Source organism: Montipora capricornis, chromosome 3 (genome assembly GCF_036669925.1).
Source record: "Montipora capricornis isolate CH-2021 chromosome 3, ASM3666992v2, whole genome shotgun sequence".
Taxonomy (NCBI): Eukaryota; Metazoa; Cnidaria; class Anthozoa; order Scleractinia; family Acroporidae; genus Montipora; species Montipora capricornis.
In genome coordinates this window covers 67,799,604-67,814,603 of record NC_090885.1, presented here as the reverse complement: position 1 = coordinate 67,814,603, position 15,000 = coordinate 67,799,604, and the positions used below count along the sequence as shown (strand labels likewise).

Here is a 15,000-nt window from a genome sequence, read left to right as displayed (position 1 = left end):
CATTGCGATCGGGAAGCAGAGAAGTATAGTGGATTCTCCCGAGTTAACTACGGGTTAATTAAAGAGTACAATAGAAAAAAATGACCAAAATGCTGTCGGGCGAACAAATTTCTCGCACTTGATATGAAGACAGGACAAATAGTTAAACTAACGAGGAAAATTCAGAGATCGTGGAAAAATTATTTCATATATTTCACAAATATTCGGTTGGTTGGTTTAGTATGTAGGAAACGGAGCTTCAAAAGCGCGCACCGTCTTCTTCCATTGATACCATCCTAAGGGCTACTAATAACTACCCATTGATTGATAGTGATTTTCAATCTTAGCAATTTCAGTTCAAGTGAACACACCTGGAGATCAGATTCACTTCCAATTTCACGTACTATAATTCGTTTGCTGCTTTATCACTGATATCTCATTGACAAAGTCTGCGAATGACAACGTGGAAGAAAAGGCGTTTTAGGTTTACAAAGAAAAGACCTCTGCCTGACGGTTTTAATAGCAAGAGAACAAAGAGATCGACCGCGCACTCAAATACTCCGTGGAAATGCGTCTACTTCACAAGTTTGCCCTTATAGGTTTATTTTTTTTCCGGTTTAAACTGCGCTGAACGAGTCAATAATACTCAGACATCACGTAAATTGAAACGAGGCGGAATGCACTTCTTTGTCGCAACGGATAGATCTTGAAGCGCTGGTTTCAGTGAATTTTGCCCCTTTAACCTTTGCAGTTCATATGGGACTATATCGTGAAGAAAACAGGAAACTACCCTTGAATGTTAAAAAGTAAATATAGCCTTTCGAACCGCAAGTAAGAAGGACGATCAACCAGTTTATAGGTATGAAGTTCCTCGACGATGACTTGTCCTTTGCTCGAAGTACTCTTGGAAACAAAACGTATTCTCCAAGTAGCTTAAAAGTTCGAAAGAATAGTCTAACCTTTGCTATGGTGTTGTTCAGCTTTTATGCCAGGCGTATACAAGCACTGTCTTTGCGAAAGAATAGTTATAATGACATTCTCGTCCAAACAATGGTCAAGACATGTACACTTTACTCGTCTCAGTGGTCAGTTTCTCTCTAGCCTGATGACAGTGGCAATGAATCAATCACTGAGAACTGTTGTCGACTTTCCCTTTGCTAGTCGCTCACGTAGAAAACTCGTTTAGCTCGGCAAGAACGTCTGTCATTCTATAGCTACGGCCTCACTGAGCGACAGCACACTTTCAAGAGCATGAGTGCAGTAATTCAAGTTAAGAATCTTAGTCTGAGACGAATAGTGTATAAAACATGATTGAGACGTTCCAAATTAGAGCTACTCTACAGTTCCCTTATTAGTTTCTATTTTGATACGACAGCACTGAATCAAAAGTATAACGCATAGTGATCACAGAAAATGATCCGTTCATCGAATGCAAATACGACAAGAACAAAAAACCGGAGCACAACGAACAACTAACTAAAGGTAGGTGCAAAAACAAGATCGGCATCTCAAACTGACAAGCCGGCTTCTGACGAAGTAGATACTACATACTTATGTTTAGCGACGAGAATGTGTTTTGTTGCTCATTGGACCTACCTAAGGTTAAACAAAATGGAAAAACCGAGTTTTTCAAAAGTCTAATCTAAACAGTTCCAAAATATTGAAGTCAAACCGTACACTGAACCGCTCGATCAGATGAGGAAGTTTTGTATTGTGACGAAAAGACGCTTGTAGAGTTCTCAACTCGTCTCCTGGGGTTTTGCAATGTCAATGACAGATTAAGCCATAAATACTTCCAAAAAAGAACTCAAGATCCGAATCACGGTGAATGAATGGATTCAGTCACATTATAGTAATTCCTTGTTCGGAAAGAGGTGGGTAATATGAAGAAAGAAACCGCCTTTTTCAAGGTTAACTGAAGGTAAAACAAGGATGTTTCAAAAGCGTACATCACCTGGTTAAAAACTTTCATAATCTGTTCTCATGGCGACAGTAGCCGGATGACGCCATTTTGAAACCTTTGAAATAAAAATGTACTGCAAATATCCCACTTTCAAGAAAGGGTTAAGATGGACAAAGAGTATTGTTTGACAGTACAGCTCAACACATGAAAGGACATGCCAACGAGCAAATAAACCAAAAGCCTTTGAGACATTTCTAGGCTCCCTGTAATGTTTAAAGACTGTCTAAAGAGATGTTTTTATCACCTAGAATAATTTTATCCCAGCCGGACTGTTCGGATATCTTAGCTGAAAATTGAAGTTTCCGAAAATTTTAGGGAATGATTTCTTTATTTACGTCAGAAATTGCTAGCTGGAAGTTGCCCGTTCTAAAACTTGAACTTCCCAACGAACCATTTGCTCATCCGAAACTGCTGGGTGACGTTTTTAAGAGCCAAAAATTGCAAAAATATCCTTTCCGAAAACGCAGGGGTTTTAATAACTTTTGAAGTAGATGCCTGGGATAATCAGGTCACTGTAAGCGGCGATCACTCCTGTCTTTACAAGGGTTTGAGTAAAAATCAAGGCAGAGTAGCCAGCGGTGAGGGGAAAATTTCTGACAAACAGAAGGCAGTATACCGCCGGTGACCGGCTTCTAATGAAACCCCTGATTTAACCTGAAACGTAAGGGACTACTTTTCCCTTGTTGCAAATCTTTTAGGTAATGTTTAAGCCCGGGGTGTTTAAGTAAGAAAATCTATAGCTGTTCGGTAACGTAGAACCGAAATTCTTAGAACAGTTTGGCTCTCCCACATATCTCACCGAAAGATTATCGTTGGGTGCCCCTGAGAAAAGGCAATCTTTACTGTGCAATTTATTAAAGCTGACCTTTTCTTCTTGAGCTCACGTCGGCTCAGTAAAGTTTCGCCGACTACTTCTCATTAGAATTTTTGGTGAAACAATCAGTGCATCTTGAAATCTTGGTGACATTGAAGACCCCCGAATTAAAAATCCTATTCATTCTATTCGAACATCTTCCAATAGCTTAGAGTATAAGCTGTGAAACAAAAACAACAAACGCTTTCCTCCTCGAGTTTCAATAACAGCTTGCAAGAAGATTACATCACACGCATCGTCAGATATCGTGATATCAGCCTCCAGATGCAGCCTACCTCGTTGATCACGAACAATAAGGTTAACGAAGTTCAAACTTCATAGCAAAGTGAGTTAAGAAAACAATAGGTGGTCACTTTGGACGACTGACTTGAAACAAAAAAAGCACCGGGCCTTAGGCTGTCTTGGGGGCGAGTTTTTTTATGTTCACTGCAGCAAACAAACTAATCAGATGTATGGTCGAAGTAAACGAACACACAGTATGTGCGCAAGCCACACCGACTTTAAGTTCGCATGAAGCAATATTATTTTAAGTTGCAAGTAAGAGCAACGAATCAATTACAATAAGTCTTAGTCCGTCAGTCGGAAACCAAACCAGACAAAGGGTCATAGCAGTCTGCATTCCTCTGCATCTCACGATGATTCTTATCTTAAACTGACCACAAGAGGGACATCTCGACATGAGTCGTGAGTTTCGAACCAGCTACTGAAAAGAGAGAGAAAGACCATCGGTACAGAACGTGTCTGGAGCCGATTTGATCAAACAAACTAACTTTCAACGTCAGAGACTGCTACCGCTCAACGCTCTGTCAATATGACAATTTTCGCAATCCGATCACGTAGATATTGAGTAAGCTAAACAAAGCGCATCGTCATAGCAAACACTCGAAGTCAGCTAACAATATGTCCGAGCGGCTTTCTCACTTTGTAGCTCTTAGCAACTGTTCTCTACTAGTCTCTTTGGAGAGCTAGCGTTAGAAATAACCTCCACTTGACTGTAAGCGGAAGTCGGGACAGATCGTTCTAGAATGATCTCCAGTGATATGCCTGACCGTCAAATCGTGCTGCTAGGGGGACATCATGAACAAAACACTTAAAACACTAAAGAGCGTGACTTTTCGCAATCAATCAGGGTGTGTCCACTCCAAAACGTGCTACGCCAAAGGTCATGTGCACCCAATCGTACAATTTTCAAGAGCTCTTTTCGGGTTTGTTGTAACGTAGCAACAAGTTTCGTAGATCTTTCGGGAAAACTCGGACACGCACGAAGTATTCTCGGAACATCCTAAAACATGCGCGATCAAATCCGTGTAAAGATTAATATTTCGTTATAGTTTTCCGCGTTTTTCTCCAACTCTTGATATCTTTCCCCAAATAGTTTAACGTTTAACTTCAACCAAGGTCCTGAGCAGAAACGTACACGCAGCTGACACCACATATAAAGTGTATCTTTTTAATTTCAATCACCTGCAATGACTAGGCGTTATTCCGAAGCGTAATTTTGTCACTCGTCCGTTCGGCATCGCACTTTCGTGTCGTTTACGAAAAAAGGTTCAGGCTCAGATTTGCTTTTGTCCAAACTCCATGAAACCTAGTCGATATCTGATTATTTCTTGCCGCCCTGTTTGTCTCACAGCTATAAAAAAAAACTACTAGAAAGAGCGTGAAAGTGTCTAGATCCCAAGTGTCGAAAATTAAGTAGTAATACTAGTCTAAGAATAGAAAGTGTCCAAAATAAGAGAATTTTCAGGATTCTATAACAAGCAACAGCTCTCCGTATGCAGGAAATCCAACGCGTTGTCTCTCTATTGTCGACAACGGGCATCACTCAACTCCAAAGTGCTAGTTGATCGCTTGGCTCATGTCTTTACTCTTGGCAAATCATGTTTGCAGGTCGACACTGCCAGAGTTGATTCTTGGGAGTTTCCTTATTGTTGATATGCACCCACTTTAATTAATGCATCTCCTGGCGAGGGCACTTCAAAATGCTAGAGATATTTAAGACTGTAAATATCGTAAGGAAACCCATAAGTTCTTTTAAGTGCCATCTTTTGAATCTAGCGTCATGTATTCGGATAAAATAAAAAAGCTAGAAAAAAAGTGAAAAAAGCCAGAGTACACCGAACAATTTAAAATATTCACGATCCTTTTCTGTCGCAAAACTGTCTTCACGTTGTTAAGAAACCGTCGTTTCGCATAGCAGGCGAAACATTCGAAAACCACTCGGTCGCATTTTTCATATTTTGGATATTATTTCCCGTTTTTTCCAGTTATTTTACCCGGTGAATTCAAATTGTTCCAGGTCGCCTTCCATAGGGTGGGGTGAAGGCAGGAGTTCTTTATTGTTACAGGGTATTTGCTTCAGGCACCGACAATAATGTTATTTTAGAGAGTTTGTTTATCTTACGTTTCTTATGCTATCAGGTTTAAGGAAATGGTGCTGGCTTTTTATCGCGAACAAATAAGGACGAAATGCGACAGCTTTTTTCGATCATTAAAATTTGTCAAAATCTTAAGTCAAAACAACCTCGGCATTCCTCCTTCTCTTTTTCCCTCGATAATCTGGAAAAAAAATGCAAAAATATTTTTAGATTTATATTTCATAAATGGGGTCTTGGAGCAAAATTTGTTTGATGGTGTTTTTTTCTGCGATAAGCCATCGGTTAACTGTGGCAGATCCGCCAAACAGCGATATCTCCTAATTGAAAAACATCTTTAAATTCGTCAGTCTTTATGCAAATACAATCTCTGATGTCGAATTGGGATCAAAGTAAATGCATCCACATTAAATTCAACTCCTTAAGCTTAAAAAAAAAATGTAACGGATAAAGCATTGAGCTTTTTTGCCAAGAAACTAATGTATTAAAAAACAACGGTTTTATCGCTTTTTGACAGTATGGGTTGCTTCGTTGATTTGCTTTTTCGATTTCAAAATCTATGAATAAGAAATGAGAGAAAAAAAGTTAATGATATCCGTTTTTTTGCACCTGTTCCCCAACACAGCAATCCTCAGCAAGGATATCTGACGTCACACAGCCTATTTTTATCATGGCAAGCCAAGAAAAGCTAGTGCACCTGTCTAACTTATTCAATCGTACGCAAATCCCCCTCGTTTTGTCATGGACACCCACGAACTCTTTAATTGGAGTCCCTTTTTAGTTCTTGGTTTATTTTTAACACGAAATATTTTGGAGACTTCCCAAATTAGACTTGGAAAATTTTAAACTTCGTTTCGAAATACGTGATTTGGATAGTTAAAAAAAACCATACGGTTCAAGACAATTCTGACTCGTTTTTCAAACAAGATACATGACCCTTTCTATCACTAAGTGACAATCAATGATAATTTTTAAAAAAACCACCAAAAAATAAATATATTTTATATGTTCATGATGTCTTGCACAAATTTTGGGTGGTGGACAGTTTGATGTTTTATTTAAAATATTATCCCCCTAATCTTTTAGCGGTTTAATTGTTCGTGTTGGCTCGAATTTTTAGTTATAAATGTTTTAAGACAGTCTTTTTTGAATAAATAATCCGTCACGTTCTGAGGAAGCCATGTTTCTTAGGCACGACATTCAGTATACGAAATTGTGCAATGTTTAAAGAGAAAAGCACTTAACTTCTTCCAATTTGCATGAACATGTCTAGATGATTCTCATTTTGTCACGGCCGACCGACTGTGAACCCAGCAGTGAACGAACGTCATAAAACAAACAGCAATTGAACAATTGTACAATATGAACCAGGGTGACAGGGCAATGACGCGTATGTAAATTATACATCGTGTTTCCGTAACGCTACAAAACAAAACACTCGCGCGAATTGAGCATGTCGGCCTTTCAATTTCGCTTATTTCGACTCACCATAATTCTCAATTTCACGAAGGAGTTATGCTTTGTTACTAACGAGCGAAACAATATGAAGAAGAGCATCAGTTTTGAATAAAAAACCGCTTGAAGATACCGGTTATTGATCAACAATACGCATTTACGCAATACGCACTGCGTCATTATGCATTGACGCACGCCGGCTAAAATTAGCAACAAATTCATTGGCTGCCACAAATTGTTCGAACCTTCCAGTGACGTGAACACTCGTGCAGGCAACAATGAATTTTATATTTAAGGAGTCGCCCACTCGGTTTATCCCTAGAATCGAAAAGCTCTACGAAGCGAAGGAGTCAATCCCGACGAAAAGCAACGACCACCGAAGTCTAAGCGAGTCGCAGTTATTGCTGGCCGATAACTCGACTTATACCTATACTGTTGATCAGTTTCACAACACACAAAAAAACACGAAACAAGGAGAACTTCGATTGTTTGAGGAAGCGAAAGTTTGCAAATTTTAACATGATGATCACCATGACAGAAGCTTTGGATAGCCTTGCTCAAGTTGCCACGGATCAACTTTTTGGTTTCGACACTGCCAGTCTTTTGACGCCCCAGTTAGCTCGCCAAGTCCCTCAACTGAACGCCGAAGAGTTTTCATTCGTTCAGGCAGGCATGGATGAACCTACCAACATTTTTGGTGAGCCGGTTGATTTCCACGGCACTTCTGTTCCAGGTACTTAGTATAGCTAACAGAAGCTGAATTTTCCTACCCGCACTTGATCGATGCAGTTTGTTATCGTCGGATACAAATCCACCTACGTACGCCATCGCTGAGTGTTTATAAAAAAGTTCGTGGGCATTTGTGTCGAACTATTCCATCGAGCTTAATGAAATCAGTTCACACAACGTTCGAACACTAATAGCCTCGACATTTTCGTGTCATGTTATTCTAAACTGCAACGGCTACTACTTTCTCATTCGATCGTTTTGTCGTTTCTTTTCAAAAATTCTACGGTGTGAATGGTGTCTACGATTTCGATCTGTTGCTCTGTGTTCGTTTACGCTCAAACTTAGATTTACCGCGTTCGATTTAATCTCGACGCTCTTGTTTACATAATTCATTAACACTGATTTCCTCTTCTTGATTTTATTAGGAGACCTTGACTTGGACTATCCTGTACCGGACGTCAAGCAGGAAGGAGCCAATCAGGTCAGCAAAGCTTGCCAACAACGCTTGGCCCATTTCAAAGTTCCAAGTCTACATGATGTAATTTCTGGCCCTTCTGGGTCAACTCCTCCACCAAGCGGACAAGCTTCCCCTTACAGTTCACCCGCTCACAACCTCTGGATTCCTGATCGTACAGTGCTCACTCCTTTAATCAGTCAGGGTGGTACGACGCCTTGGAGTTCGTTTTTCCAAGATCCAAAACTCCCAATGCCACACGAAACCAGTACAGGGTCAACCAAGGTGGTGACACCCAATCCGCAAGATCTACAACAAGAGCAAGTTCCCATCTCCGCTAGTAACAATCTTTCTGGCATGACTAAAATCCCTTCACAGGGTAATTTATATCAGCGACCCATTCAGCAGCAAGTGAGCTCTTCATCACCAATGTTCATGCAAGCTACAGCTACACTTAATATGAAGTGGCCAATCCTTGGTGCTCCTTCTCCTTTCCCTACCAGCATGTCCCCCGATACAGTGATGGACAAGTTGCTACTGCATACAGCAACTCAACCAGACTTCCTTGCCGCACCGAATAAGCCTGTTCAAAGGGGTCGCCCTGCCAAAGCTGGTAGCAGTTTACTCAAAGCTAAGCGTACCAATCTTACTCAAGGACGTTCACGAACACCACCCAGTGAGCGACCTTATGCTTGCCCTGTTGAAACGTGCCCAAGGAGGTTCTCAAGATCAGATGAACTGACACGTCACATGCGAACTCACACTGGTCAGAAACCATTCCAGTGCCGAATTTGCATGAGGAACTTCTCCCGCTCAGACCATTTGACAACCCACATCAGGACTCACACAGGGGAAAAGCCATTTGCCTGTGAAACCTGTGGTCGAAGATTTGCACGCTCAGATGAACGTCGACGCCACATGAAGATCCACTTAAGAGAACAAGCTAAGAAAGAGGAGGAGGCCAGAAAGGCTATGGTTTCTCAGTCCAATGGAACTGTTTCACCAATAAATAACAGGTCTCCTCAGTCAACACCTTCACCAATTCAAGTCCCAGTGACCTCAATGAATTCATACTAAGATAGTAGCAGTGGGCACTGCTGGTAAAAACATTTCAGTCTTTATGAACACTACTGTGTTGACTATTTGTGTATATTTAACGTGAAAGTTTAAAGTGGGCTGGTCCTGTGTAAATATTTTTGTTGTCAGATGTTGTTTCAGGGTTCTCTAAGTACCCAAAATATGCATATTGAGGCATATTTTCCACACAGGAAGACAATGTTGTTATGGAATAGAGCTGGTCTCTGTGTTTCTTTCATTTAGAACATTTTTTATAAAAATTCATTTCTGTTTTAGCAAAAAATGACAATCAATGTTCAGAGGTGCAGTGCACATTGGTATATGTCAGTTTAAAATCTTCTTGCTACTGTATTTAAGTTTATGATATCAAAATTAGGCTGGTCCTAATGTACATATTTTGATGCAGAGACATTTTACAGCACTCGAAGTGTTTAAATGGTACTACTAAGGGACCTATTTTTCATACATTGAAGAAAAAAATACAGCAGGTTTCTGTATTCAACTAGTGTAAAGATATTTTACATAATTGATAAATATATAAGGTTTTGTCAAATTGTTTTCCTTGGTACATATGGTGTAAGAATTATTATTATTGTTATGGTCATTGAGAAAGATGATGTTTTCATCGTCAGTTTAACAAATGATAGTTTTTTTAAATATTAACATGTACTTGCATATGGGTAAAACCCAGTTGTACAAACATTTATAGAATTATGCCTATTTATCAAGGAGAATAATTTTTTTTCAAAATTTCAAAGAATATTACGAACAAAGTCAAGCTGGTTATTGACTATATAATTGCAGTGCTGGTCACTAAAATGATAAAAATAAAGCTAAAAAGTTTGAAGTACGTTTCTTGTTGTTGCTTTACATCATTTTAGCTTAATTTAAAGGCTACTGTGGTCTTTCGAAAGAAAAATAAAGGAAATGCAATGAAAAAATCGGGGGAAGGTGGAGAGAGTTAAAAAACATGTCGCCTAACTGGGGTAGACTTTCATACACCCAACTAAAACAGTGAAGGACAAAACGACCATTGTTTTTCCAATTGGGCCTTGCTAATTTAATAGGTATGTGATGTTCGCTTTGTTCTTTTTTTTTATGGACATTAATTATTTCGGATCATGAAACACCAGCCCCTAACTAGTTGGATTATAGGACGTTTTCAACCAACCTCTAGGGACACCAATAACAATAGAGAAATATGTACAATTGTTGGTGGACGAACAAAAGAAGCTAATGAGAGATCTTTTGTTTTCGTTCACCAACATGGCCGCGATGACGTAACGTGAAAACCAGCTAAACCCCTCTTGCTTTTCTCAACTTACCAAAGAATTGAACGAAAGCATGCAATTACTGTCAGTTTTCACATCGTAGAACTTCTACTAAAGAGCGCTGCTCGACTAATGCAATTTGAATGGTAACTATGCAAAAAAGTTTCTTTTTCGAACTCAAAAGTATTATTTGGGTCGCCACAATTTATTCACAAGAGCAGCCATGTTTAATTAACCTTGAGGCCACAAACAAAAAGAGTTTTGATCAGAAGCTCTCCGGTAAAATCATAAAATGCTAATTAAAAAAACTCACCCTCAAATTAAATAATTCCATCAGCTTCCATTAATCGGCGGTATATTTCCAGAAAAGCAGAAAAATGACGGTAGTTTCATGTTTAACCTTGCTGAAAACAGTAAGCTGTGCAAGCTGTATGCCTCCTGTCTGCCAAGACATATTGAGTCTCGTTTTCAAACGATCCAATCAGAACCGACAATACATGGAAAATTTGCCGCCGAATTGGCGCGCAACGCAAACACCACCTGATCAGATGCGGTGTTGATGTGCTGCCCGAGGTCGCCATGTTGGCACGGTTATTTGTGGTAGTGTTAACTTACATTTTCTTGATCTTTCTGATTGTCCGAGTTTTTGAAATATCTTCGACATGGCTAAAAGCGGGGTGCCTGGCCAGCCAGCTTTTAAACCCGTTTGCTCTGAGTGTGAAAAAGCTCAAATCGATCTTGGAGCAACGGGGTGTGAGTTATTCGGGGATGGTGGAGAAACAAGAACTGGTCGAGCTCGTCGAAGCTTGTGGAGTGATAACTGAAGCGGAGAGCTGCTCAGTGGACGCAGAGAGTGCGACTGACAAAAACGAAGTGAGCGAGGACTTGAGCTTCACCGGTGCATCTCATTTCTTTGAAGAGGTCGAAGATACTAAAGCAGCAACTTGGTTAGTTGATGTCATTCCGGAGGGTCACTCTTCTTTCCTCCGTAGAAAGCAATGGGTAGCTCTCAAAAGAAAGATATCTCGATTTGGTATAAGAATAGGAACGTTCAGTTGTCAGAATGAACTGACATTGTGCAGGAAATACGGTTGGCGCAAACCGTCGTTGGTTATATCTACTCCCCAGGGAAATCATCCCAAAGGCAACGTCATTTTGAAAACATATCAATCAAAACCGTCGGTGGATCTGGTTTTCCAGTGGATCAACAATGAGCTTTCCTCCAAAATAGTCACTTTTGACACAGTAAAGAGCTTTGTGGGTAAATTTGAAGCAAATATGAGAGAGAACCCTGTGTATGTAGTGTTATTTTCGAAACTACCACAGCCTCCCATGCTCCTTGGTTCGTTGTCGGTTCATTTCACTGGAAGGGTTGGATTTGGACACGTTCAAATAAGCCTATCGGAGTGGAAAACAGCAAGGCATATTTTGAAAGAATATAACATCGACAATTTTCCTTGCCTTATGATATTTACACCCGAGAGAAATTGGACGTACGGCCACAGAAAAGGAGAATGGCTAGATTATAAGTACCTGGAATTGTATTTACGGACCATTCATCCAGAAGTTAACGATATTTTCGTTACGTTGTTGTTCATAGTAAACATAAGTTGTGTTATGGAATTATTCTTAATTAATGGTGGAATACTGAAAAGGACCGTTCACTTTGTGTGGTTATTGACATTCTATAACACAGGCCTTATTATATTGTGTCTTCCTGTAGTCACTCTGTTTCAACTTCCATTGCTGAGTCCAGTTCTTGATCTTGCTCTCAAGTATTGCCGGTACATAATGACATCACATGCGGCATCATTGCTGAGAGATTATACTACACTTGCCTTGCAGCACAAAGGGCTTGCGTTTTTTGGCTATGTAGTTTATGGTCTCCTATTAAGATTGATTCAAAGAAAGTTCAAATACCATTTTGGCCTTGAAGATGAAGACAACACCATCATATCAGCAAGAGGATGGTTTTCTCAAGACTTGCATTACTTAACCAATGTTGTTCAAAGTTTTCCATCCCTCAGACAGTCACAAGTGGACTACAGTGCTTCAGGACTAGAAGACGGATTTGAGCTGCTTATCCGACGCCTTGCTGTCCCTGACCTTTGGCTGCGTCCATTAATTCCCACTGATTACATCAACAAACTGCCAGTGTGGAAATTTTGTGTTTCCAATTCACGTCAATGCAGTCATTCCAAAACAGGGCATTGTGATCTAAAACAAAGAAAGACTATGATATGCTGTGATTCTTCCAAGCCAGCGGGTGTGTTAATGGCTCAGGAGTGTGCTATATGTCTGGAGGAATTCAGTCAAGGTTGCTTGTTGCTGGGATTGCCATGTGGCCACTGCTACCATCAGCAATGCATCAAGGCATGGCTATGTGGTGGTGGTAGCAGCAGCCACTATTGTTGTCCTGTTTGTCGCTGGCCAGCATACAAACAAAAGCCATTAGCATTGGGTGATAATGATTTGAGGAGCCAAATTATTGGCACATAAGAACAGCTTGCAGAGCATTCTTTATCAGGTTACCTTTCAATAATATTATTGTGTTAGTGAAGATATAATAATCATTAGTATAATTGCATAGGTGATTATTGAAAATTGTCTGCGCTGATTGGTTGCCATTGAGGTGATTATTATGCTATAATCACCTGAGTGTTTATTTCAAAATGGCCACAAGCTGTTTGTTGAGGTTACAGATGAAGAAATTAATTGTTGTAAAGAAAATGCATAATTTTCAAATAATCATTTATGTATTTGTACTAAAACAATAATTATTCACCTCAGGTAACTTCGGTGATTGTCTATTGCACAGGGTATTGGAAAGAAATATTTCTAAAGTTGAAAATGAATTAGTTCCTGCACAGAAACAGGGCAGACTTTGATAGCTTGCGCATGCGATCATTCTGTCATGAAGCATGCGCTATATAAGTTTTTAATTAAGTTATTATTATTATTATTATTATTATTATTATTAATTATTATTATTATTATTATTATTATTATTTGAAGTGACCTGTAAGATCCCTGAATAGTATGACAGGCATGCAGTTAATAAATCTCTGCTGGTTTGGTTGGGTTATACAAGTTGTATAAAGTTGACAAAATTGGCAGTCTTAAAGTGCCCCTGTGACCAAAAAATCAATAATTCATATTTTTCTTTGGATTTCAAAACCATGTTAACAAAACACTAAGTGACCCACGTTTTAAGCATTGATTTCAAAAAGACACCTCTTCATTTTAACTGTAATTTTCCTATTTAATGGTCCGCCACTACTAACATTATGTTCTTGAGAGAGCTGGATCGAGTAGAAAATGACGTCAAAGGCTCACTAGTTTAAGAATGCAATACATGTGTATGCCGCAGAATTAATGTGCAGCACAGGGGTTTTGGGCTTTCAGACTTTTAAACTCACGCTTTGCATATATAATAAGCTGCGTTCACACGCTGAAATTTTAAGCTAGTGAGCCTCTGACGTCACTTTTCCCTGGATCCAACCCTCTGAGGTTCAATCGGTCAGTTTTGAATGTGAGTAATGGCGGACCGTGAAATCCAAAACTTACACTCAAAGTAAACGGCCTTTTGATAAAAATCAAAGCTCAAAATTTTGCCAGTCAGGCGTTAAGCAAACACACTTTCAAAATCTGAAGGAAAAAAGGAAGTGGTTTTTTTTATCACAGGGGCATGTTAAGTCCCACAGCTGAGCTAGGCATTATGAATTATTCTATCAATGAGTTGACATCACAAATTTCTCTGGTTTTTGCAGTTCTTGAAAGAACATTTTGAAAGTCAGTCTGTGGTATCATCTTGGAGGTAGACCCATGGCTCTCACCAGCTTGGCTGAGACAAACAACTTCGAATCTTGATATGTTTTGCATTTACATTAGTAAAAAGTGAAATTTCTTAGTGAAAATAGCAAAACGTTTTGACTGAAGGAGAGGAGAATAACCTTAGAAAAGCATTTGATTTAGCATGTTTATTGGCATCTTAAATTCGGGTTCAAACAAAGTTTATTGTATAATAGTATCCCCAGACTATTGATTGCATCTAATAACATGAAGTATTCTGCTTTTTCCATGATTTTATTCTGAAATCCTTTGTTCACTGATTGTTTGATGAGAGGAGCCATGCCAATAGGCTCGATTACCAGCCGCTGTTTCGGGAAATGAGCCAGCGCTCACTCCCGAAATCTTGGCTGGACGCGTGAGGTGAGCCATTGTTAATCTCCGCCAATCAGAAACTCGCCTGCACAAATCCGTCTGGCATAAATTACATGTTTTGGCTGCGAAGGTATTCTTTGACCCGGCCTGTTCGAGGTTTACAGTGCTTTAAGGTAGGAAACATCCAAGATTGCGACAACCAAAAGTGTTCGAGAAGCTGGAGAATGGGAATTGTGTCGTTCTCTACCGCCTGAGTTGGCAAACTTCACTGATTTTCCAGATGGCGGCAAGGTCAAAATACGGCTTTCAAATCCATTGCTATTGCAATTTTCTCCTCATACTTCGCTAATGTAAGAGCAAGTAAAATTCCTCAAGATCAATTGAAAGTACTGCTGAGTGTATTGCTGGCAAAATGAGGGGGCCGATAAGGTCGACTGAGAGCTAAAGCAGCCGAAGATTTCGTTGATGATTCGCCGGTTGAATTCAAACTCACATCGATCATTTAACCACAAACTCAAGCTCGTATCATCTGGAAACTTTTTAAGCATTGTTATGTAATTTCTGTTTTCTTAAAATCAGTGTTTTTGGGATGTCTAATGCTATTTCCCCGCAACTATTAACTTCGCATAAATTATATTTTGAATTTACGTCACAGACAC

At 39.6% G+C, this 15,000-nt stretch overlaps 3 protein-coding genes across 7 annotated transcripts in view; 2 read left to right on the top strand and 1 right to left on the bottom strand.

Annotated features, from left to right (window-relative positions):
- Nucleotides 1-10,680, bottom strand: part of LOC138041008 (uncharacterized) — a 23,871-nt gene extending 13,191 nt beyond the window's left edge. Inside the window, exons 1-2 of one of the 4 annotated variants that reach the window (XR_011130725.1) lie at nt 10,491-10,680; nt 5,341-5,375 (exon numbers count right to left, since the gene is read on the bottom strand). Coding sequence is in view for 1 of the 4 variants with exons in the window: in XM_068886770.1 (XP_068742871.1) it covers nt 10,491-10,511 (21 nt within the window). In the remaining 3 variants the exon portion in view is untranslated. The remainder of the gene's footprint in view (nt 1-5,340; nt 5,376-10,490) is intronic. The other 3 variants (XR_011130723.1, XR_011130724.1, XM_068886770.1) reach the window with 3 other exon arrangements.
- Nucleotides 6,918-9,756, top strand: LOC138040996 (early growth response protein 1-like). 2 transcript variants are annotated; one of them, XM_068886757.1, is made up of 2 exons: nt 6,918-7,379; nt 7,801-9,756. In XM_068886757.1, exons 1-2 carry the CDS (start codon nt 7,166-7,168, stop codon nt 8,904-8,906), a joined length of 1,320 nt encoding a protein of 439 aa, XP_068742858.1. In that variant the 5' UTR covers nt 6,918-7,165; the 3' UTR covers nt 8,907-9,756. The 2 variants fall into 2 exon arrangements, with proteins under 2 accessions (XP_068742858.1, XP_068742859.1); XM_068886758.1 differs by having other exon boundaries at nt 6,956-7,343.
- LOC138040992 (E3 ubiquitin-protein ligase RNF103-like) overlaps nt 10,637-15,000 on the top strand; it is a 5,327-nt gene continuing 963 nt past the window's right edge. Inside the window, exons 1-2 of the mRNA XM_068886749.1 lie at nt 10,637-12,704; nt 13,948-15,000. The exon at nt 13,948-15,000 is cut by the window's right edge and continues 963 nt beyond it. Coding sequence (XP_068742850.1) covers nt 10,757-12,676 — 1,920 coding nt within the window. The 5' untranslated portion in view covers nt 10,637-10,756 and the 3' untranslated portion in view covers nt 12,677-12,704; nt 13,948-15,000. The remainder of the gene's footprint in view (nt 12,705-13,947) is intronic.

Coding starts and splice junctions, on each gene's coding strand:
- LOC138040996 (XM_068886757.1), top strand. CDS start 7,166: ATGATGATCACCATGACAGAAGCTTTGGATAGCCTTGCTCAAGTTGCC. Junction 7,380..7,800: donor CCACGGCACTTCTGTTCCAG/GTACTTAGTATA, acceptor TGATTTTATTAG/GAGACCTTGACTTGGACTAT.